At 38.8% G+C, this 25,014-nt stretch overlaps 1 protein-coding gene across 5 annotated transcripts in view; it reads right to left on the reverse strand.

The window, feature by feature from the left end:
* Positions 1-25,014, reverse strand: part of LOC129771231 (neuroglobin-like) — a 185,441-nt gene that overhangs the window by 58,326 nt on the left and 102,101 nt on the right. The window contains exon 1 of one of the 5 annotated variants that reach the window (XM_055774664.1): positions 10,310-10,448. The exons of the other annotated variants lie outside the window; for them this stretch is intronic. Within the exon in view, the coding sequence (XP_055630639.1) occupies positions 10,310-10,413 (104 nt within the window). The 5' untranslated portion in view covers positions 10,414-10,448. Of the gene's footprint in view, positions 1-10,309; positions 10,449-25,014 lie in introns of those variants that run through there. 5 annotated transcript variants of the gene reach the window in all.

The following is a 25,014-nucleotide window of genomic DNA, read 5'->3' on the forward strand; positions in this document are numbered from 1 at the left end:
GTGGACTGGAGTTATCGATGCAAGCTTCCAAGTCTCGGGAAAAATACCCTCGCGCAGAGATTGGCTGTAAACCATAGAAACTGGTCTGGCGAGCATCGCTGCACAGTTCTTGATGAAGACCGGGGGAATAAGATCCGGACCGGGTCTTTTTGTTGCATCTACTGAACTGAGTGCTTTATGCACCACATCTTCATCAAACACAAGTACTGGGAAACGGAGATTGTAAGATGGCAGACTGTCAATATACTGGCGGGTTGGTTGAGATGAATTGCTTTCATACATGTTTTGGAACAATTCGGCAAAGAGATTGGCAGAAGAAAGTGGTGAGTCGGAGTTGCTGGATTGATAAACGATTTTGTCCGGTATCCGCGTCAAGTTCTTCCGGTTCCGTACGAAACTCCAGAAAGAAGTTGGATTTTGTTTGAATGTGCTTTGAAGAGCATTTATGTACTTGCGGAAGCTTTCAAGCTGCAAGTTCTTGTATTTTTCTTCGGCCTCGTGTAGTTCTCTTCTGCGTTTCTTTAAGTCAAATATGCGTCGTTCTGTTCGATGACTTGTTCCCAACGAGATGCCAACTTCATAATACCCCTGTTATAGAAGCTCGCTTCCTTATTGGCAAAAAAACTCGGATAGCCAATTTTCACAGGCCTCTTTTGTGGCTAACTTCTGACTACCTAGCTCGTTCGCCATGGACAAAAACAGGTGGTAGTCACTTGGTGCAAGGTCCGGACTATACGGCGGATGCAAACGAACCTCCCATCCGAGCTCCCGGAGCTTCTGGCGCGTCACCAAAGAAGTGTGTGGCCTGGCGTTGTCCTGATGGAAGACAATGCGGCCTCTGTTTATCAGAGATGGCCTCTTCTTCATGAGTGCTACCTTCAAGCGGTCCAGTTGTTGGCAGTACAGGTCCGAATTGAGCGTTTGGCCATAGGGAAGCAGCTCATAATAGATTATTCCTTGACAATCCCACCAAACACACAGCAGAACCTTCCTGGCCGTTAATGAGGGCTTGGCCACCGTCTGAGCCTCTTCAGCGGGCTTCGACCACGACCGTTTGCGCTTCACGTTGTCGTAAGTGACCCACTTTTCATCGCCAGTCACCATCCGCTTCAGAAACGGGTCGATTTTGTTGCGATTCACATGCGTCTATACGGTCAAAGATGTTTTTTTGCGTCAACGTGTGTGGCATCCATACATCGAGCTTCTTTGTGAATCCAAGCTTCTTCAAATGGTTAATAACGGTTTGATGACTTATCCCCAGCTCTTGGCCGATGCTACGGCTGCTACTATGCCGGTTTTTCTCGGCTAATTCAGCGGTTTTGTCGCAATTTTCGACGACAGGCCTTCCGGAGCGTGGCGCATCTTCGACGACCTCTACACCAGAACGAAAACGTTGAAACCATCGTTGTGCGGTGGAAATGGAAACTGTATCGGGTCCATAAACTGCACAAATTTTATTGGCAGCTTGAGACGCATTTTTGCCTTTGTCATAGTAGTACTGTAAAATATGTCGGATTTTCTCTTTATTTTGCTCCATATTTGCGACACTATAACTCACGAACGACTTAACCAAACAAAACACTGTCAAGGACTATATTATATATAAAATACCTTTCCAACAAGCTATAGTATGACTCGATACAATGAATACAACTAGAACTACGCGCTTAAAACGACACCTTGCGGAAATACCGTAGGACTTTTTTGACAGCCTAATATTTGACAGAATGTACATGCAAAATAAAAAGTTATTAACGGTAACTGCGATACAAAGGAGGATACTCTCTTCGATATACCACAAAGTGAGGAAATTTTTCGTTCCAAATAATTTATTCGGTGTGTCTATGAAAATCCTGTGTCTAGATGAACACCAAAATATTTAAAATGAATCGCCGGATTTGAAAACTGGCACAATTGAAGCAATTTTCAGATAGTTTGTATCTTTCTGTATACATCAATTGTGAAACATTTACGAATAAGTTCTGGAAAATGCAACTGCATTCGTTTTCGTGACATTCACTGGAATATTATCGAATCCGCCACCTTTTTTTCTGTCCGCATCATGTATGATCGTGAGCATGGATTTAGTTCTTTCCACATTCGTGAATGATCTGTATTGTTCAGCATTCGTTGGAAATATGTTCTCTCAATCTGCCTTTTCTTAGGCAGGCTTTTATACTTTTCCAAATATTTATCTTTTATTTTCAACAGTTTTCATCATTTTCATACACTGTTTTTATTGTTTTGTTGTTACTTGTTACGAATCATGACACAAACGAGAACGAGCGAACTCTGCTTCGGTTAGCACTTAGCGAACCGGTTAGCATGCGTACCAAAACGTCATGATCGCTTTCGGCGCTGAAGGGTTATAATCTTTTTTGTCTCACATTCGCTACATATCGAACCATATCGAAATGCGTCATGAAGCAGCAGAATCATAAGGGCTAGGCGAGGTGAATGATTTATACTCTGCTACCTTGCTTACTTCCCAATGCTTCAGAGCTGAATCAATTATATCTCGCTGGCCCCAAGAATAGGTTTATGTTAATTAAACGCGAAAGAAAACAACGAATAACTCAATTAGAATTATTGATAGTGTGCTGCCAGCTAGAAATCACTAGCAAAAATCAATTTTTCATATCGCGTCAGGCAATAGAACCACCGTGAACAGAACTCCACTTACGACACTCTCGAAAACAAGAGTGGATACTCTCATTCGTTCAAGTATCTGAATCATCCATTCATTTTCGGTTATATATTCGTGAACGGTAGCATGACACATTGTACTCCATTGGATATTGACAGATTTCCAAACGCTGATCATACGACGTCCAAGGATCAGCGTTTGCTTTGGTGTTGACCTCGACAGAAATGGTTTTGGACATTGCGCTAACACCGAATTGTATGTCGACAAGATGTTTGTTAGAAACAAATTCAACACCTTCGAAAATAAAAAATTCAAATTTAAGAAACGGATGTCTGTTGTAGTCTACAAGACTTATTCGAAAGGGTCCAAACAGTGACTTTAATTCTGTTGATTTCATCAAGATAGTTCAGATTCCTAATTGCTGAGCAGTATTCCTGAGTTGAGTGAACTGAAGCACTGAACATAAATTTCAGGCAGTGTGAATCATTAGAATCCCTCGCAGTACGCATGCGGAATCCAATCCATACAAATGAAACACAAATTTCTGCATTATTCGAAAATTAATCAAGCAAATGAAAAATTTGGCATGTGGAGGTTTTAGGGTGCCATAAATGAAAATGAAGAGAGGGGGGGTGGAGTATCTTGGTTAGATACTCCACCCCCCTCTCTTAGGGTGGGCTGTCATGCAAATGAAAAACAAATTTCTGCATAACTCGAAAACTAATCAAGCAATTGGAGCCAAACTTGGCATGTGAAGATTTTAGGGGGCACGAAACGTTTCTAGGGTGAATGGACACTCCTTCCCCCTTTCTATGGGGAGAAGAGGGAAGCCGCTGTCTTTATTCTATCATATTTTCTCTATCAAATATTTATTGCATGTAACGGAGAAACATGTTATTTGCAAGTGGTTGACAAATCTTGAACGAGAATTGTGTCTGAAAATAATCTGATATTATAATGATAAGTTTTAGTAGAAGTAGTAGGAATTTTTTTAATGACAGGTAAATTCAACGGGGTCGATTAGAAGATTAATCAATGAACAGTTCTGCGATTGGACTCATAAACTTGCGCTTAGTAATAAAACGTGAATGTTTGAAGGTATTGATAACCAAAACAAATTGTGGGCGGGACGAAGTTTGCCGGGTCAGCTAGTTGAACAGATAAAATTGTAGAAACAATAATTCAGCTACAATTAATTTTTTTCACGTTCGACCTTAGGATTCCATCGACGAAATTCGGAGCTTTGAATCTACTGAAAACTGATTTTAGCCTACCATTATTTACGGCGATTCGCAATAACGAGCTGTTCCGTATTGGAATGTTTCTTGAGTGCCTAGAGAGCTGTTTTCAAAATAAAATTTATTCTGATAAAAAGCTGCAAATTTCCTGTATGGCGAACGCCTTATATCCATCGTGGAGCTTAGTTGACGGTAGATCAAACTCCTTATAGACCCTTTGCGCATCGACCTGCTTCCAGAATAGTTTAGGATTTATTTTTAGCTACCGTTGAGTACGTTGGTAGGTAAATTGCATGACATCGTAACATCGCAAGTATTTTTTTTTCTTTTTTTTTATCCAAAATATATATTTTTATTAAGGCTCATATGGCGTCAACCTGACGGGGCCGGGAGTTCAATATTTCGACAATGTTTGCCTTATAACTATGTTAGTAATATGTAATCAATTACTCGCGGTTGGCTCGAGGTTAGTATTACAAGTGTTTTCGTAATTGTGATGTTGCTGTCTTCAATGATCTGTACCTGTGCCCGACACGGGATACTTCCTATTGGGATGCAGCTGACCATTAATCAATCGCAAGTATTGTTGTTCCAAAAATGACAGACGGTAGTTAGGGTGGAATGATCAACTTCAAAACATGACATATTTCTCTTAAGAATTCGTTTGAAAAACATGATCTCTCCTAATTTTGTAGGTAAGATCCTGCTGTCATAAACAGGTAGCGATGGAATGATATAGTTAGAATAAAGTGATGGTGCTCTCCCATAACCCCAGAGCTCCGCTCAATAATAAGATATTGGGTTACCACCCAGCGGAAATCGGTGGAAAGCGGGCGAACAAAGTCAACAAGGCTTTTGTACAAACTTTATGCGGATGTTAAGCGGAAAGCATAATTGTTCGAATTTGGCAAAGTAAAATTTAAAATGAATATATTTCGTTGTATAATATTGATTGATCTACATTCTGTCAAACATATACCGGGAATTTGTGTATTCAAAGAAAATGCTCTATTTATCATCTAAATTTATATTATTGCCTTCATAATAGGCCCCTTCTGATGCAATACACTTTTTCCAATAAACAATCCAGTCGTCAACTCGTTTTTAACAGCTGTATTCAGGAGTTCCCTTCAGTTCACGCAGCGAATTCGTTTTTATGTCTTCAATCAAAACGAAGCAGTAATTTGATTTTCGGAAATAGTAAGTAGTCACAAGGACCATATCTGGAGAGTACGGTGCTTGTTTAATCCCATCCGTGCCAATTTGGTAAAAAATTCGTTCACCATAATCGATCGATGAGCTAGTGCATTATCGGGGGGGGCACAATCCAAGTGTGATCCTTCCACAAATCTGCCCGTTTGCGACGAATTTTCTATCTCAAACGACTCATAGCGCTCTTTATTGATCTTTTGACCCTCCGGAAGGAATTTCGAATGGACATCATATTCAAAATTGCTGAGCAAAAAAAGTTAACTTGTTCTTGATGACGCTGTAAACAAACTAAATGACAGATCGCGCTCAAAATTGACATTAGGACCACTGACAGTAGTACCAACTTAAAAAAAACAAAAAAATTGGAAAACGTATATTTTTAATTAAATTTATTTGAAATTTATTTTTCAAATAAATTTAATTAAACTACGCACATTTCTCTTCGACCAAATTTTGATGGTTCTACCCTTTAAGTGTAGCTCTCCTAACAGTGTGAGCCGGTGAATCTTAGTAGTCTGCCACGATCAGTCTTTTTTTTTTGGAACGTGCCTGTCAGATAGATAGCTTATGATATTCATGTGGGTCTGGACAACAGCTCAATTCCCAAAATGTCCAGAAGTATATGACGAATTTCATGCCAGCTCGACTGGCCGTTGGCAGCACCATCTCAAATAGCAGTGAAACGTTGTGGGTGTAAAGACATGGATCATTTAAGCAACTTTGCATACTTGAAATATTCCAAAAATAATCAGACAACTTTTTGGAAAAAGCCGAATTTTTTTTCTTAATTTTTTACAAAAATTAACTTAAAAACTATGATACCTACAAAATTCATGTCAAAGCATGAAATATAGGAAATTGCTTAATTTTTAACGAAAAAAAAATAATTTAAAAAAAACCGCTGGAAAAAAAATTATTTTAAAAATTAAAATTCATTTTTCTCAAAAACGTATTTTTTTAAATTCCCAAAAATATATATATGAATAGCCTTTAAAATTTCCAACAAGTCGTCCATATATCGGAAGATGGGCACTTTTATAGGGAAAATTTTTTTCTAACAACAATTTTTTTATATTTTCTTTGAAAAAAATATAACTAATCCTAATTTTGTTTAAAATCAAGATAGCGATATAGTGTATTTGACAAAGTTTTAGATCTTATTAAAATGTGAACTTTTGTCGAAGACGTCAACTTTCTATCTGTTATAGTTTTTGGAATATAAGTCATTTTTGTATACAGACTCCTGAAAAAAATACGTTTTGCTCGTAACATTTTTGTGTGTAAATTCTCACGTTTGACATGTTCTTGACATGTTTCCAAATAGCAGTTAGCAGTTAGCAGAGCATGTAAATTGCATCACCATCCTTTATACATAAAAATGTTACGAATAAAACATTAATAGTATATTTGCAAAGCAAAAAAAGAAAAAGTTGTTGTTCGAACAACTTTTTCTATGTAAATGTGTCCATCGTCCGATGTATGAAAAAATTGTTAGAAATTTTAAGGACTATTTATATCTTTTTTTTTTCAAAATTTAAAAAGCATATGTTTTCGAGAAAAATGAATTTTAATTTTCAAAATATTTTTTGACGTAGGACTACGTCTAACCGGAAGATATAGGAGGTGAAATGGAAATCTAGGCACTGAACAAGTAGGAAAAAATGCAAGATTTGGAACGCTTATAACTCGAGCATTTCTTAATATATCGCAAAGGTTTTTGCATCAATTGATAGGAAATATATCTACGCATCTATCATAACGAATAACATTTCATTTTTCTTGAGATAAATAATTGAATAATTGTGAAATATCAAGCATTGTCAAAATGCACTATGTGCCCATTTTTGATTGGTCCATTTTGTGCTCCTCAAATCGTACCGACCAAAACGGGCAACCAGAGCAGCAGCGAAATAGAATGAAGCACGATTGGAAAGGAAAAAGAAAAAAATGAACGAAACATTGGTCGCAGTCTCACACATGCGTAATTCTCGAGCCAGCCAGTCAGCTTAAAAATCCCCGCTCCGCTGCCGTAACGATCTCTTTTTCAGCGTTTCTTTGTGTGGACACCGACTGGACAACATCGTTGCTGGACGAGCTGGAAGGCGAGGGATCGAGTGCCTTTCTCAAGGCAAGAGGGCGGAGGTGGTAGCGCTGGAGTAGAGTAGAGTAGAGTTTTCAAAGGGCCTTTCTCAAGGATAGAGACGAATGAACTGCAAAAGTTTAAAGTCTCTATAATACAATACCTCCCTTCCTTCCGTAACGATCATTCTCATCCAAACCGTACACCACATCGGTTCGCATCACAACACATCAACAAACCAACCCAAGCAGCCATGTCTGGACATGGTAAAGGAGGAAAAGTGAAGGGAAAGGCAAAATCCCGCTAGGCCGAGCGCGTTAGTACCAGTGCACCAGTCCACCTAGACGGCGTTATATAGTTTCGGCCGCCGAAGTGATCGAGTTAGCTGGCAACTCGACCCTCGGTTAAAGAAGAAGATAGGAAGGGATCCTATGCTTCATAAGATATGTATTTTTTTGCCATCGCTCCCTTTTAACGCTCATTCGTTCGTCTCGTTGGACTCGCCCCTCTGGCTGAGTCTGCCGATTTGTCTCTATCCTGTGAGTGTGTACCGCTAGAGTATAAAACACGCGGACCCCAAAAAAATATCTTATTTTCTTTCAAACCGTAAACCCGTGTGGTTGTACGGCATCGGCATCGTGGACGTAACAAAGGAGGACAAGTTAAGGGAAAGGCAAAGTCTCACTCGAACCGTGCAGGTCTCCAGTTTCCTGTTGGTCGCATTCACTGATTAACTAGGCCGAACGGATTGGTGCCGGAGCACCAGTATACCTAACAGCGATTATAGAGTTTCGGCCGTCGGAGTGCTCGAGTTGGCTTGCAAAGCTGCTCACGACAATTAGAAAACCCGCATCAAGAACAGAGCAGCTTCGGTTCGGCGGTCATCAAGGCAACAATTAGTTTCAGTGAGTGCCAAAGTGTTTTTCCGGCACGTCGCATTAAATGTAATTTACTGAACAACATGTCACAAGCTGTATGGGAAGAAATTTTTCAACTGTGAAAGCTGTGGCGAGTGGCAAACGCAATAGCAAAACAGGAAGGTTTAACCGAACAAGATGGGAATATCGAGTGATAACAAAAACACAACACCGAAGGTTCTTTTCAGAACCATCAACATATTCATAAAGAGTAAACAGTAAACTAATCCATTTTTCAGGTAGATAGGTAGGTATTCACGTAGGAGAAGAAAATAAAACAATATATTTAAAATATATATTTAACAAAAGCTGTCCCCTTTGTATAGTTCTACGTCACTCCGGTTATGTCCCCGACATTACCCACCCGTCTTTTTTTTTTAATAAAATTTTTGATAATTTTTAATGAAAACCCAAGTAATTTCCTACATTTCATTCTCTAACCATCTTTTTGTAGATGTTATAGTTTTTAAATTGAGATTTTTCGAAAACAAGTTGAAAAAACTCAAAATTTAAAAAAAAACTTATAAAAAAATATCAGACCTACAAAATTTTAGTCAAAGAATGGAATGTGGGAAATTATTTTGGTTTTCATCAAAAATTATAAAAAAAAAATTTGGAAAAAAATATCATTGAAAATTAAAATTCATTTTTCTCGAAAACATATACTTTCAAAATTTAGAAATGAATATATATATATATATATAAATAGCTCTTAAAATTTCCAACAAGTTTTCCATACGTCGGATGTTGGGCACATTTACATGGAGAAAGTTTTTCGAACAACAACATTTTCATGTTTTTCTTTGAAAAAATGCTAATCTTGAACATGATTCGTAACATTTTTTTTTTGTATAAATTATCGCAATCTATATACTCTGCTAACTTTTCTCAATTTAGAAACATGTCAAGAACATGTCAAACGTGAGAATTTACACACAAAAATGCTACGAGCAAAACGTTTTTTTTTTTCAGGAGTCTTCATACAAGAATGACATATATTCCAAAAACTATAAAAGACAGAAAGTTGATGTCTTCGACAAAAGTTTATATTTTAACAAGATCTAAAACATTCTCGAATACAGTATATCGCTATCCTGACTTTAAACAAAATTAGGATAAGTTGTATTTTTTCAAAGAAAACATGAAAAAGTTGTTGTTCGAAAAACTTTTCCTTGTCAAAGTGCCCATCTTCCGATATATGGACGATTTGTTGGAAATTTTAAGGGCTATTCATATATATATATATATATATATATATATATATATATATATATATATATATATATATATATATATATATATATATATATATATATATATATATATATATATATATATATATATATATATATATATATATATATATATATATATATATATATATATATATTTGGGAATTTAAAAAAAATACATTTTTGAGAAAAATTAATTTTAATTTTTAAAATAACTTTTTTGTCAGCTAATTTTGTTTCCAAAATTTTTTGGGTAATTTTTTGTCAAAATTTAACCAATTGCTACAATCCATCTTTTGACATAAATTTTATAGGTATTATAGTTTTGAAGTTATAAATGTTTGTAAAAAATTAAGAAAAAAATTCTGGCATTTTCCAAAACGTAGTCTAATTGTTTTTCGAATATTTCAAGTATGCAAAGTTGCTTGAATGACCCATGTCTTTACACCCACAACGTTTTACTACCATCTGAGATGCTGCTGCCAACTCCTAAGACGAGTTGGCATGAAATTCATCATATTGTTGATGGTATCCATTGTTAGTAATAAAATTGGTTGATAAAGATATACACACACCTGATCGGGAAAATTATCATCTAAAACCCATTTTTCGTTTATTTTATAGCGTTTATTAGATGGATAGTTGATGTCGGGCCCAAAAGCAGTTCGTATTGCGTACTGTTTTTTTATATTGGAAATCGTTTTAGTATCTTCAAAACAACTCTCCCACCCACCCAATGGAAAAAGAAGGTGGAACCATCACCATCATCATGATGATCATCATCATTTGTTATCGTTTCATGTATAAACAAGCGAAAGATGAACAAGCCATATTGTGAAAGCGACAGAAACATCCCCTTCCCATGTTTCCACTGCTTGTTTTGTCATTCGCTCATTGATGCGGAATGATTGGTATTTCTGCTTTCTCGGTTCTTAGCAATCTAGACAAACATGTACAATATGATGATAAAAACTCCCACTTACCCTCTCCGAGACACGAGAGCCCCGATAAAGAGGTTACGCATCATTAAAGTATCAGCTAGTGCTTTACCCCACACTCGCGCGCCAAAAGCGATAAAATAAATCATGGAGATTAACAAAAACTACTTGAGAGCTAGCTTAGCCGTTACAACTTATTCGATATTGAAAACAAACGTTGAATTGTATCATTCTACCAGCGCGCCTACCTCGATTATATCTTCAAGGGGGGAAAAAATTTCAGACGTGTTTGACAGTGACGAGGAACTAGGAACAGAGTGAATTGGAACACTGTGAAACGGAACAAGTAACTCTGTGGGTTGGCTGCGTTCGAATACGCTTGAAATAATGGGAGCGAAGCGCGCGTGACGTGACGAAAATCGAGTTTCCCATTCACGAAATTGTATCACAACCATTTCCACCGACGGTAAACTGTTTGTATTCCAATATAACAGTCCTTATTCAACCCTTCAGGTTTGCCACAAAGAGTTAAGCGGCAGCATTAGCATAATCTCCCGCCAGCTTATTTATATACTTTACATTACGTCAGAGAACCGCTTTACTGAATACGTCGAATATAAATCAGATACTCGATTTAACCGAACCGAGCGGTTTGGGAAACTGTGTACATATTCAGAAAACTTCATATTCCATCATCTGGACTCATTCAGTGTTGGAGTTACACTTGTGTACGTGAGATTTCGCTGGAGAGATTAGCGCTTTGTAATATACATCGATTCCATCCATCCAACCAGCCAACATCGCCAATGCTGGAGCATCATATTCAATCATGTATTTTGTGCTCCCGCAAAACCTCTGATTTCCCTTTGAAGGATGTCAAATACGTTCGCGGTATCCATTGTGGCGTACTTGGGAAACCACCAGCAGGTAATCCGACGAAGCACAACCACTCATATCCACTTGCGTCGAGAGGGAAGGGGGACGCTATTGAGAGATGATCAGTGATTGGAAATCAAATTAAACATAGCGAGCGCGCGGTGCGTGCGGAATTGCAGATTTCATTAGACACTAGGGAATTGTTAAAAGTAGAATACATGATGAGGTAACTATTTAAACTTGCATAAACTGTTCAGCTATTCTATCAAATGTGAAAATATACATGCAGAGCTATTGGAGCTGTCAAAAACTGACCATGTTCTGTTATTTTTTTTCATGGCTGCGAGTGTTGCACATCCAAATTTTACACACGGCACGACATGGTCTAGAACAATGATTTATTGTAAACACATTGCCACCACCGTGCCATATTTTATTTGTTTCTTCATAGTTTTTTCTCGGGCATTGTTTTCATTAATTTTTTTTTCAAACATTCATTGTCTTGATTTATGTTTTGCAATGACGATGTATCGTTCGAGAATTTGTAAATAGTTACAAAAATATTCCATGTTATTACATCGGTGTCCGTTCATCTTACGAAAGTTTATGGTAGATAGTTTTGTGGTACAATTGTACTTGTTGTGAAAAATTCAATGTTTTTACAGGGACAGGTGTTAGGTTCCTTATTGATCAAATACCTATCATTACAGAATTAGGGGAAGGTTGACCTAATCCGACCGGTGGCCCTGAATTGATCACTCCTTGGATCTCGGGAATGACGCTTCCTACCAAATTTTTAATAATATCAAATGAAAGGTGTTACTAAACTGACTGGTTCGTCTGGGATAGGTTGTAGGTGTAGAAACGGCTGGGCTGGCTGGGATTAACCTTCTTTCCAAATGAGGACACGATGAAAATTTCACAAACTTATTTTATTTAGTTCACTCTAAATTGTGACCGGTCAGTTCAACGGCTGAGGTTAAAGAGAGCGTTGCAAAGCAATAATCGCTCAGCCTACTTCTAAACTTAACAAAGTTTCCAATGAAGGTTGGAAGGAAGTTGCCATAAAAATTGCTGTTCCATTTATTGTTAATTCTAACGCAACATAGACCGGCCACCTGAAATGATTAATTTCACAAATATAATTAAATTTTTCTCATTTTTATAAAACACTAGGATCCTCCATGGATATTCCTAATTCATTCTTCTTGATGGTGAAGGTCATCGTCCATTGATGGCAGCAAACATAGTTTGGTACAAGCTCTTTTGAACTCTCCGGTCGGTGTGCGTAGTGTGACCACGCGTGTTATTCCATCTTGACCCGGATGGAGTTCAACAATTCGGGCTAGAGGCCATCGAGTCGGTGGTTGCTGTTGATCCTGAAGAATCACCATTTGACCGACCTTGAGATCGACCTTGCTTGATGCTGATGATGGTTGTCTTTGAAGTTCGCTTCTCCATTTGTGCCAAAATTGTTGAACTCTCTGTTGGATGAACTGATACTGTGAGTCGATTTGAAGGTACGTTGCATACATCTGGATCAGGCAGGGCTACTGGGGATGATCCAATCAAAAAATGCCCTGGTGTGAGGATCTCGTAATCCTCGGGATTTTCTGAGAGTGGGATGAGCGGTCGGGATTTCATATACCCCTCTATTTGTGCTAAAATAGTCACTAGGTCTTCGTACAGCAACGTTGTATTCCCTAATTGACGAACTAAATACCTTTTGGCCACTTATACGGCGGATCCCAGAGGCCCCCAAAATTGGGAGCGCGAGGTGGTATTAGATGTCAACTGATGCCGTCCGTAGCAAGATTGGTACTTATCTGTTCGGTTGTAGTGCGGTTTGAGAACATCTGGTACAAAGCGTTCAACTCATTTTTTGCCCCAGCGAAATTTGTAGCGTTATCTGAGTACAGGTGTTCAGGTTTTCCTCGCCTGGCTATGCAACGTCGAAGCGCAGAGATGAACGATGCCGTAGATAAATCTCCCACAAGCTCAATGTGCACGGCCTTTGTAGCGAAACACACAAACAAAGCTATGTATGCTTTTGTTGGAGCAGCTTTGCGGTATGGGTGCTTCACAAACACTGGTCCGCAATAGTCGATTCCAGTCGTAGAAAAAGCTCGCCCAGGGGTAATACGTGCTGGAGGTAATTGTCCAATGGGTTGCTTTATTGGTCGGGGGTCAACACGTGCACAGCGATAACAATTCCGTATCACGTTTCTTACTGCTCTTCTCCCATTTGTTGGCCAAAACTCCTTTCGTACTTCAGCCAAAGTTAAGCTGATACTCCCATGAAGTAATTTCAGGTGGTGTGATTTTAACAGTAGTAGTGTGAAGTGATGAAATCCGGGTAACAGGATTTGATGCTTTACCGCGTACGGTTCCTTCGAAAGATTGAGCCGGCCACCGACTCTCACTATCCCAATGGAATCCACGAATGGGTTGAACAATTTCAATGAAGAACTTTTCGAAACCGCTTGTCCTTTGCGAAGTTGACGAAGTTCTGACGTGTAGCATTCGGCTTGTGCTAGTTTCACTAAAGTGAATTTGGCGTTTTCCAATTCTTCCACAGAAAGTGTTGATGAAGTTACCTTTGGCGATTTTCGTGCTTTCTGAACGAAACGCAAACAGTATGCAATCGTTCTCAATAAGCGATTATACGATGAAAAACGTTTCAATAACGGGTTTTGTGGTGTATTGATTTGCACGGCAAGACTAGTTGTTTTACGCTCGACTTCATTATCAGGTAAATTTTCTGCATCCAGTTTCTGCGTCGGCCAATATTCCGGAGATTTGCATAGCCACCTAGGCCCATGTTTCCATGTCAAACAATCCAGAAACTTCTCCACTGACAATCCGCGGGAAACAAGATCCGCTGGATTTGTAGCCCCTGACACATGTTGCCATCGAGATCCATGGGTTAGGTTTTGGATCTCTGCAACCCGATTCGAGACGAAGGTTTTCCAGGTTTGGCTGGGTGCACGAAGCCAATGCAGGACCACCATAGAATCCGACCAAAACCAGGTCGATTGAAATTTTACGTCCAGTGCAGTCACTATCTTTTGATACAACAGCGCGGCCATCTGTGCAGCGCATAGTTCCAGCCTTGGGATCGTTCGTCTTTGTAGTGGAGCCACCCTCGACTTCGATGCAAGCAGCTCAACTCTCACGTCTCCATTCTCTGTCAACGATCGTACATAATCACAGGTTCCGTAAGCTGTTTCTGAGGCATCCGCGAAACAATGCAGCTGAAGCTCCCCATCGCCAAATGCATGCCGGTTCATTCTGAATTTGATTAAGTTCGGTAGCTCATCTGTAAAGTTCCTCCATTCCAGTTGGAGGTTCGTAGGTACTTCATCGTCCCAGTCCAATGATAAGGTCCACAAATGTTGGAGTAGTACCTTCGCTCGAATTACGATGGGAGAGATTAGCCCGAGAGGGTCATACAATTTCGCAATGCATGATAGAATACTTCGTTTTGTAATAAAGTCGTTGATTTGAATTGGTTGGATTTCGAATCGGAACATATCAGTTGCCGGTTCCCAGACAATACCTAATGTCTTGATAGTGTCATCAGTGTCAAACGTTCGATCAGCTTGACTCGCACGATTTTCGAATGGAATACTCTCCAGTACAGCTTTCTCATTTGATCCCCATTTTCTTAGCCGGAATCCTCCTGATTTCAATAGTTTGTCCATGTCTTCTCGCAATTGGATTGCCTTTTCTATGGTAGATTCTCCACGGATGAAATCATCCATATAAAAATCGTGTTTCAAACAATTTGCAGCATGGGGGAATGATTTCCCTTCATCTTCAGCCAGTTGTTGAAGCGTTCTCGTTGTTAGAAACGAAGATGGCCCCAAACCATACGTCACTGTGGTCAGCTCGTACTCCATTATTGGATGGGAACTGTCGATTCGCCACAATACACGTTGTAATGCACGGTCATCAAGATGAATTGTAATCTGGCGGTACATTTTCTCAATGTCCGCCAGAAGTGCCACCTTGTATTTCCGAAAACGCAGGATGATTGCCAACAGGTCATCCTGAATTACAGGTCCAATTAACAGCGAATCGTTTAAAGAAAATCCGGTACTGCTTTTCGCTGATGCGTCGAATACGCCTCTCACCTTCGTAGTTGTACTCGACTCGTTTATAACAGGATGGTGTGGGTGGTAAAAAACCACAGGTGCTGCCCGTTGCTCTTCCGCTACTTTGTGCATATGGTTTAATGAAATGAACTCAGCCATGAATTGATGGTATTTGGTTTTCAGTTCGTTTTTCCGTTCCAGCTTACGCTCGAGATATCCTAACCGACGGACAGCAGTGGAGTATGATTCGCCGATCATCGAACTAAAGTTTTCCTTCTTAGGATATTTAACGATGTAACGCCCACTTGGGTCCCGTGATACAGTTTCCTGGTAAAAATCCTCGCATTGCTTTTCGGTAGATGAAAGGATTCTATGATTTATTTCCTCAATTTTCCAAAAAATTTCCAAAGTTCGATCAATGGATTCCAGCGTAGATAAACAACACGTTAAAGTATTTGGTTGAGGATTTGTTGGGACTTTTCCTGATAGCAACCATCCAAATTCACTCTCCACCAACATCGCATTTGAGTGATTCAACTGAAGCCGGCCACCCTTCAGAATTGTGTAAAAGTGCTCCACACCAATAATTAAATCAACCTTCCGAGAGATATTGTATTCGGGATCTGCAAGAGTGACTCCTGTGGGAATTTTCCAATCAGCTCCAGATGTGTTCACGGATGAGAGAGTTGCAGTGAGATTGCGTAACACCATACAATCCAAACTTGTAGAAAAATTGCCGATTCTGGATTTGATTGTAGTCGAGGTCGAACCAATAACACGCACTTGAGATTCACCAATACCAGAAATATTGTGAGTAACACGAGATCGGGTTAAACGTAATTGTTGAAATAATCGTTCACTCATCAGATTACACTGAGAGCCCGAGTCCAGTAGAGCTCGGGTGAGATGTTCACATCCATTAGCATCTAGTATCACTAGGATAACCGTCGACAACAGAACACTTTCGCTGCGAGACTTGACCAAAGAGTTCAGGGATACCGGCTGAGCACAGCTAGGCGCTGTTACGTTATTCACATGTCGTGATCCATTTCGTTCTGGGCTTGAGGCAGCTTGCGAGCCTTCAGTATTAGGATTGGATGAACTATTTGCCTCAAATCCTGGATGCAAAGATGTGTGGTGTTTTTTCTGGCAAATCCGACAGCTGTATTTGGAAGTACATTTACGAACGAAGTGGTTTCCTCTGAAACAGTTGCTGCAGATTCTTTTACTGTTGACTAAGTTTAACTTATCCTTCAGATGCATTTTGTCGAACACAGGGCACTTAACTAGAAAGTGCTTATCACTGCATGCCAAACAATCAGGTTGAAAGCTATCGGTAATGGTGTAAATACGTGTTGATGCGTGGAATATGAGGTGATGACGCTGGCTTTTGTTGCTTGGGGATGATTGACCTTGAGTGTAATGAACTTGGATTTTGTTCTGCATGGATGGATAATGAGTCCAACGTGCGAACTTTCATTGTTAGGAACTTCACTAAGTTTTCATACGTAGGTTCATTTTCTCCAGAAACATGCTCCTCCCAATCTTTAAGGGTTCCGTCATCCAATTGAGAAGATAACAGTTGGACCAAAATACTACTCCATTGCTCGGTTGGTTCACCAAGCTGAGTAAGGATCTTCACGTTGCGCTCGAAATCTTCCAGTAAGGATCTTAGGTTGGAAACTGTCTTCGCGGTAAGTTTGGTAGATGATGTCAATGCTTGAAGGTGCTTTTTCTTCAACAAATATTTGTTGGCATACTGTTTATTCAGGGCTTCCCACGCAATGGCGTAGTTGTCGGAGGTATTTGTCAGGGATCCAATTAACTTTAATGCGTCACCTCTTAGAGCCGATCGAAGATACTGAAATTTCTGGATACACGGGATATCAGCAGATGAATGGATTAGCGATGAGAACGAATCATGAAACGTGAACCAACTATTCAGATCACCATCAAAATTCGGTAGCGTAATGGTGGGTAATTTGATATGAGTTGCCTGGGCAACAGCAGGTGCAACTTGCATAACCGCAGCGGCATTGGGAACTGGGAGAGGAATTTTTGAAATTAAACCACCTTTCACTCGGTAATATTCTTCTTCTATCTCTGCTCTCAATTTTGTGTTTTCGACTATAAACTCGGCTGTGTCATCATAAGTCTCGTATTCGGTTTGCACCTCTTCGAAGGCTTCCATCAATTTATCCAATCTCTCCAGTCGTATTTTCACTTCGTTTATCTGCTGGTCAGTGTAATTGCGCAAAAACTCTTTGATCCGGTATATAGAATCCACTAAATTATTACGTTGTAGTTCCTTTCTCTTCATCTTTTTTTCGGCCATCTTGTAATTTTTAATCAACTGGAAACTCGAACCTTATTTCAGCGAACAGCACATAATTTCAGCGATGGCAGCAATCGTGAAGACTCGATCTGTGGAATTCCAAAGAACACCAAGGAAGCACCTTTCAAAGGAAAATAATTGGATTGGACAGGTACTCACATGTACATGACCAATTAAAGGCCTTGTATTATATAAAAATCAAATTCCAAATCTCCTCTGGGTTGGGTTGGTACAGGTTAGGGAACAGTCCGAAGTCCTATGTCGATTCTAGCACCCGGATCCTGGTCACGGCACCATATGATTCGTCTGGGATAGGTTGTAGGTGTAGAAACGGCTGGGCTGGCTGGGATTAACCTTCTTTCCAAATGAGGACACGATGGAAATTTCACAAACTTATTTTATTTAGTTCACTCTAAATTGTGACCGGTCAGTTCAACGGCTGAGGTTAAAGAGAGCGTTGCAAAGCAATAATCGCTCAGCCTACTTCTAAACTTAACAAAGTTTCCAATGAAGGTTGGAAGGAAGTTGCCATAAAAATTGCTGTTCCATTTATTGTTAATTCCAACGCAACACTGACAATTTGACACTGACACTGACAAAATGGTGACTTTTTTCCTGCTCCCTTCATTGTGGCGTTTTGGCGCCGTTTTGTGTTTTCATGCATTGAAAAATGCAAAAGGAAAAGTTTGGTTTTGACCTGTACGGAAAAAGAGTTTAATATTTTTGTGGATGTCGAATAATTACAAAACTAGGCAATTTCGATTGCTTATGGCCTGCTCTTTAAAACAAGCTATATAAATTTAATTTACCTGTTACCTGCAGTACACGGCATGCCGTTAATTGAATGAAACCAGGGTGGTCCTAAACCGACCCTTCGTTATTGCTATGTGTGGGCCTTTGTGCTTGCGTGACGAACGGTGAGCACTGAGTATAGAGCGTTGACCGTTGACCATTTCTATTTCCGTTTCCGTTTCCAGCAGTGGTTCTGGTTCCAGTTCCAATTCCGTTTTCGGTTCCCATTCCGTTTTCGGTTCCGTTTTCAGTTCCGGTTCCGGTTCTGATTTCGTTACTACTACCATTTCGCTCTCAAACTTTCTTTGTCTCGATATTCGACTTCCGCTGTTTTAGTCCGTTCACCTAATGCTCATATTGTAGATTATATTCGTCAGTTACTTTCACCCATCTCTATATATATATAAAAATGTTCTGTTCGTTTGTGTACGCGTCAAAAACTCGAAAAGTACGGAACCGATTGTGCTCAAAGTTGTATACAATATACAATCCACTTCAAGGATTGGCAAGTTGTTACGGTATAAAAAATTGGAAAATTGGAAGAAAAATGATTTTATATATGACCAGAGTGCGTTTCTGAAATTGAGCTACTAATGAAAATCGACTATTCAGTAATGAATATGTGTTCTATGTGAAGGAAACATTTTTTTTCCACGTGTTTGACAAAATCATGAACTGAAATTGTGTTTCGAAGTGATTTAAAATTTATCGATTCCCCCAATCTATCTCTATAGATATAAAAGTTTTCTGTTTGTTTGTGTGCGCGTTAAAAACTCGAAAAGTACGGAACCGACTGAGCTCAAACTATTTTCCTATTTTTGGGGGTTCCACCTGGGACCCATTTACTATTTGGTCACTTTTCTTTCCACTATTGAAAACACTTCCGTTTATTTAAGTATGAAAAGGACTTAGCCCTTTATTAGTTAAAACTCCACGCGACCGTTCGCGCGAAGTGTGTCTCTAGCACTAACTTAATATTAAACATGAAAGTCTTAAGGTAACCTTTTTTCCAATAATTGTGTAGAGTTCTTTAATTTGTTGGGAGGAGCCAAGGCATAGAGAAATAGCCAATCAATCGAATGCAGTGTTCGATGTGATTGGGGTCAAGAATAAAAAATGCTTACTGCGCGTAAGCGCGCATATCGCCTAGTGCATATCGATTTCATTGGAAATCGTAAAGTGTTACGACTTTGTAAACTGTCGCATATTTCATCGGAACAGAACTAGGTCTGTTTTGGTTTTAAGTTTATCGCCATCAACTGCGCGCGATATGATGTAAGAATGCATTCATACCGCTAGCGCATGTGGCTAGTTTTTATGAGTGATGGATATTTGTGGGAGAAAAGTAATTAACGAAGTTATACAGTTATGCTTGTGGGAATGGTAAACATGTGCTTGCGCATGAGTCATTTGTTAGAAAACAATTAACTGCTTATGGGAATGAGTTGACAATGGAATTTGGTATGGGATTTAGAATGGGTTTTGAAATGGGTTAGGAATCGGATTTGAAATCATGCTACACTATGATACAATATACAAAACAACCAAACACATCTAGAACTGTTGTTACAACATAAAAAAAATGAAAAATTCAACTCAACCATACAACCACAATGTGCCACAGCAAAGCGTGGCAGTGTACAGCTAGTTACCTATACAATTAGGGGTGTATGTCATTTCCGGGCAATCGGGAGCAGAACTGCTTCAAAAAATCGAAGGCCGGTTCCGAACCATGGGGAGGTCGGTTTAGGATCACCATTTTTGAAGGTGTCGAAAAATGAAACTTCTGATTTGGCCTCTGTTTTTTAGCACTCATGAACCACACAGACCAGCAGAAAACATAGTTTAAGAGTTATAGTATTCATTTCAATGCCGAAGGTGCCAAAAAACGAGTATTTTATGTGATGAATAGCCGTTGCAATTTAGGGTGTCGGATCAGGACCACCTTCCGCTATTTAATTTCATTCCAAAACTGAGGAAATGTTCCACTAAACAGAGCACCCACATTATTTATTTAATAGAACTGGTGGAAATTGGATATTCAATGAAATAAATCGCGAATTCTTCCTCTTCAAAATTGCGAATTCAACACCGTTGTTCACTAACAGTGAAACTATTTTTTTTTTGCAAAATTCTATTTTATTATTCAACATAATTACCTTCGAGGGCGATACAGCGATTATAGCGATCTTGCCACTTTTCGATACCATTTTTATAGTACTCTTTCGGGTTTTCTTCAAAATAGGCCTCAGTTTCGCTAATCACTTCATCATTGATCTTAAATTTCTTGCTACCGAGCATTCTCTTCAGGTCTGCGAACAGAAAATAATCGCTGGGCCAGATCTGGAGAATACGGTGGATGCGGAAGCAATTTGCAATTTTTCCATCGTTTTCATTAATTTGTGACACTTTAAGGAGTTTCACCATAACAAAAGTTGCTTCACTCTCAATGTTGTAACTCACGAACCATTGACCGATTGCTGTCAAATTTTGGCACGCATCCATTGAAAGACGTTGCTTTGTGATAGTCAAGTAGATTTTTGCAAGAGGTGCCATCTAGGCATCAACCTTATGAACTTTTCAGCCGAACTGTTTTTTGTGATCAATTGATTCTTTGCTTTGCGTTGCAAATGATTTCTTTGCTTTGATTCTTCTTTTATTTTTGTTCAATTGATTCTTTGCATAAGTCAAATAGGAATTCGTATCCAAACACATATAGTGTCTTGTTTAAATATATTAAAAAAATAATCCGGAATGAACAGGTTGATTGGAAATAAAACTAAGCGGATCGATGAAATAATCTTAAATAAAAGAAGAAAAAGATAAAATGAGAAATGTAATAAATTCTTAATAATTTGGATGTCGAAAGATATTTGATATAACATACGGCGAACATACTACACTAAGTGTAATTTTGTTTACTCATCTTTGATGTCCGAAAAGACAACCACCCTTATTCTGGAATCCGATCGAATCAGAATTATCCGAACCAAACGCTACGAATGAGGAAACTACTGAAAATCCCAAAGTCATAGTGTTTATATTTCTGAGAAATCAATGAGTTATTCATTCAATTTCACTACAGTATTGGTGCACTTTTCATTTTTACCTTCACTGAGCTTTAGAGAGAGATCAACAGTGTTGTTTATTTTAACGCTAACCGGTTCTTGCACGACATCACCCATTGCATCTTTTCACCTTTTTGGGAAAGCAGGAAATCACGCTTGCTATGAAAGCTAAAAAGAGATAACACTAATTCAGATTCAAACACCGTTTTGTCTCATATTCCGAACAGTCTCAATTTACGAACATGGTTAGCATGGTTTATTTTTCAGTTTTTGTAGTTGTATCAACTATTTTGTTTGTTGTTTTCATGTTAAGTGCTAGAGAATGTATGAATCTACAATAAATGCATAAATGAATTTTATGCAGAAATCTTCAATAAAATTGATATTGAAGTGGTGTTCGGAATATAAATCAAATTTCTACGCATGATTCAAACTCCTAACACTTCATTTTTAAATGTAAACTTACTGCACTTTAATGTTATAAATAATTGAATAATCATAACCCTGAAATTCTTTGGGTTATAGCCTTCATTTTAACATCATTTACAAGTATCAATACATATCATGTGATAGTCAAAACCAATGATAAAATATTTGCGTTAGCGTTATTCTGCAAAAAACAAGCATCGTTAATTTTTCAGTTTGTGTAGCTTTTTCAGTTATTTTGTTTGTTGTTTTCATGTTAAGTGCTAGAGAATGTATAAATCTACAATAAATGGGTGAAAAAATTATATTTTATGCAGAAATCTTCATTACAATTAATATTGTAGTAATGTTCGGAGTATGAATGAATTCATTTTCAAATGTAAACTCACTGAACTTTAATGTTTTAAATAATTGAATAATCATAACCCTGAAATTCATCATCATTTACATCATTTACAGGTATCAATTTAGCCTAAAATTTATAATATTAAGCATTTACAAAAAAAGGGATATTCAAAACCAATGGAAAAATATTTGAGTTAGCAAATTCTGCAAAAAACAAGCATCGTTAATTTTTCAGTTTTTGTAGCTTTTTCCGCTATTGTGTTTGTTGTTTTAATGTTAAGTGCTAAAAATGGTGATAATCTACAATAAATGGATGAAATAAAATGATATTTTATGCAGAAATCTTCATTACAATTAATATTGTAGTAATGTTCGGAATATGGATCATGTTTCTACGCATGAATTCAAATGGCGAACACTTCATTTTTAAATGTGATTTTACTGAACTTCAATAATATAAGCAATTGAATATTCAAAACCCTGATATTTTTTGGGTTATAGGTTCCGAAACCATGTAAACTATAAGAAACAAATACAATCAATAATTACAAAAGCTAAATCCAATTTTATTACGGTCATGCTACGGGCATATTTCTAAAAAAGACTAGCTAAAGGGTGTGTCACATCAAATTGCATCACGGAAAAAACGCTGCAGAAATTTAATTTTTAGAAATTATATCTCCAGCTTTCGCTTATAATCAGATAAGAGTGTATAGATCACGTTGGCCATGCTTCACTGTCAATTTTTCGTAAATTTGGAAAAATGTCGTCGAACGAAAAAGAGCGTCGTGAATTAATCCTGTGCACCCCTTTCGAGAATCCGGAGTTGTCACATCGGGACATCGGTAAGATGCTGGAAATCGTCCAATCCACGGTCAGCAGAGTACTAAAACGATACTTCGAGAACCTAACCATCGACCGGAAGGTGAAGAACGGCAAAAATGGATGCTCCGTCAGTGAAAAAGATCACAAGCGCGTAGTTAAGCACTTTAGACGTGATCCGAGAAGTTCGGTCCGGGATGTCGCCAATAAGCTGAATTTGTCAAGTTCATTCGTCCAGCGGTCCAAGTAGCGGGAGGGCCTGCGCACATACAAGGTTCAGGAGGCTTCTAACCGCGACGAAAGGCAAAACATGGTGGGGAAGACGCGAGCCCGGAAGCAGTACACCGAAATGCTGACGAAGCCACATTGCCTGGTAATTGACGACGAAACCTACGTCAAAGCGGACTTGCGTCAGCTGCCGGGCCTGTTGTTCTTCTCCGCAGAGGACAAATTCAGCGTTCCGGAGGAGATTCGCAAACAGAAACTATCCAAGTTTGCCAAAAAGTACATGGTGGGGCAAGCGATCTGCTCTTGCGGAAAGCGGAGCGCCCCCTTCGTGATGACCGGCACGGTAAACGGGCAGGTTTACCTTAAGGAGTGCCTACAGAAGCGCTCACTACCACTATTGAAGCAGCACGAGGGCCCGACCATCTTCTGGCCGGATCTCGCTTCGTGCCACTATTCAAAGGACGTGTTGGAGTGGTACGAAGCCAATGGGGTCACCTTCGTGCCAAAGGAAATGAACCCGCCCAACGCGCCGGAGGTTCGCCCAATAGAGAAATATTGGGCGATTATGAAGCAGGCCCTCCGGAAGAACCCAAAAGTTGTCAACTCGGAGGCGGACTTCAAGAGAAAATGGATTTCTGTTCAAAAAAAAACTACAACGTTGTACAGAACCTTATGGACGGGGTAAAGAGGAAGGTGCGAGCATACGGGCTTGGGCTCGAAGCAATGAGGTACATATAGAGGTGGAGCAGTAAGCGAAGTATATCTGTATTGGCGAGCAAAATATCGTGTCGTAATTATTTGCTTTCAACGTGGAATGTATATGGAAGAAACAAAACAATGTTCAAAGTACTCACGGTTGCATGATAATTTGAGCCGAAACTCTCATGAAATCATTCAACTGTTTGTTTTTTAACAGATGACAATTGTATTGTGGCTTATTTCGATTATTTATGTAGCAAAAAGGTCCAGAGAGCAGTCGTATACTTAGATCTCGAAAGCTGTAACATTTTCGGTGAAATTATTATTAATTGCCGATCATTTTCTCACAACATACACACCGACACTGAAAGCCTTCAAAACATCAACTTCGTAACGTTAAAATAATGAAAGTTCGTTTGTTTCTATGAACGTGGGGGAGTGAAAATGGCACATGGAAATATCACTTTTATCCGTCTTTTTCGACGTGATTCCACAAATATTCACTGCGCGCTGTCACATTAGCTTCATATTCCGCGGGAACTGTAATAAAATGTGCGTTTTTAATTCATAAAACATTTACTGAAAATAGCATTTTCACATGGATTTGGTAGGCAATCAAATATAAACACAACGACTGACGTCACTATTTGAGAAATAGTTATGGCAGCGCATGCTATGTCACTTGAAAAACCACCATCTTCATTACCTTTTTTCCAGGACATTGGGCTCGAAGTATGAATAAAAAGAAAATGCCAAAAGTTGTTTAATAGTTTTTATATTACTGTCTAAAATTTTCAAAAGGATCGGTCTTCTTCTTCTTCTTCAATGGCACTAACGTTCCTAGAGGAACTTCGCCGTCTCAACGTAGTATTACTAGCGTCATTTTTATAAGTACTTAGTTAAGATTTCTATGCCAAATAACACGCTTTGAATGCATTCTGAGTGGCAAGCTCTAGAATACGCGTGATCACAGTGCAAGTCGGAGGAAATTTCTTTGACGAAAAATTCCCCCGACCAGAACGGGAATCGAACCCGAACACCCGGCATGTTAGTTATGACGCT

This window comes from Toxorhynchites rutilus, chromosome 2 (genome assembly GCF_029784135.1).
Source record: "Toxorhynchites rutilus septentrionalis strain SRP chromosome 2, ASM2978413v1, whole genome shotgun sequence".
NCBI classification, from domain to species: Eukaryota; Metazoa; Arthropoda; class Insecta; order Diptera; family Culicidae; genus Toxorhynchites; species Toxorhynchites rutilus.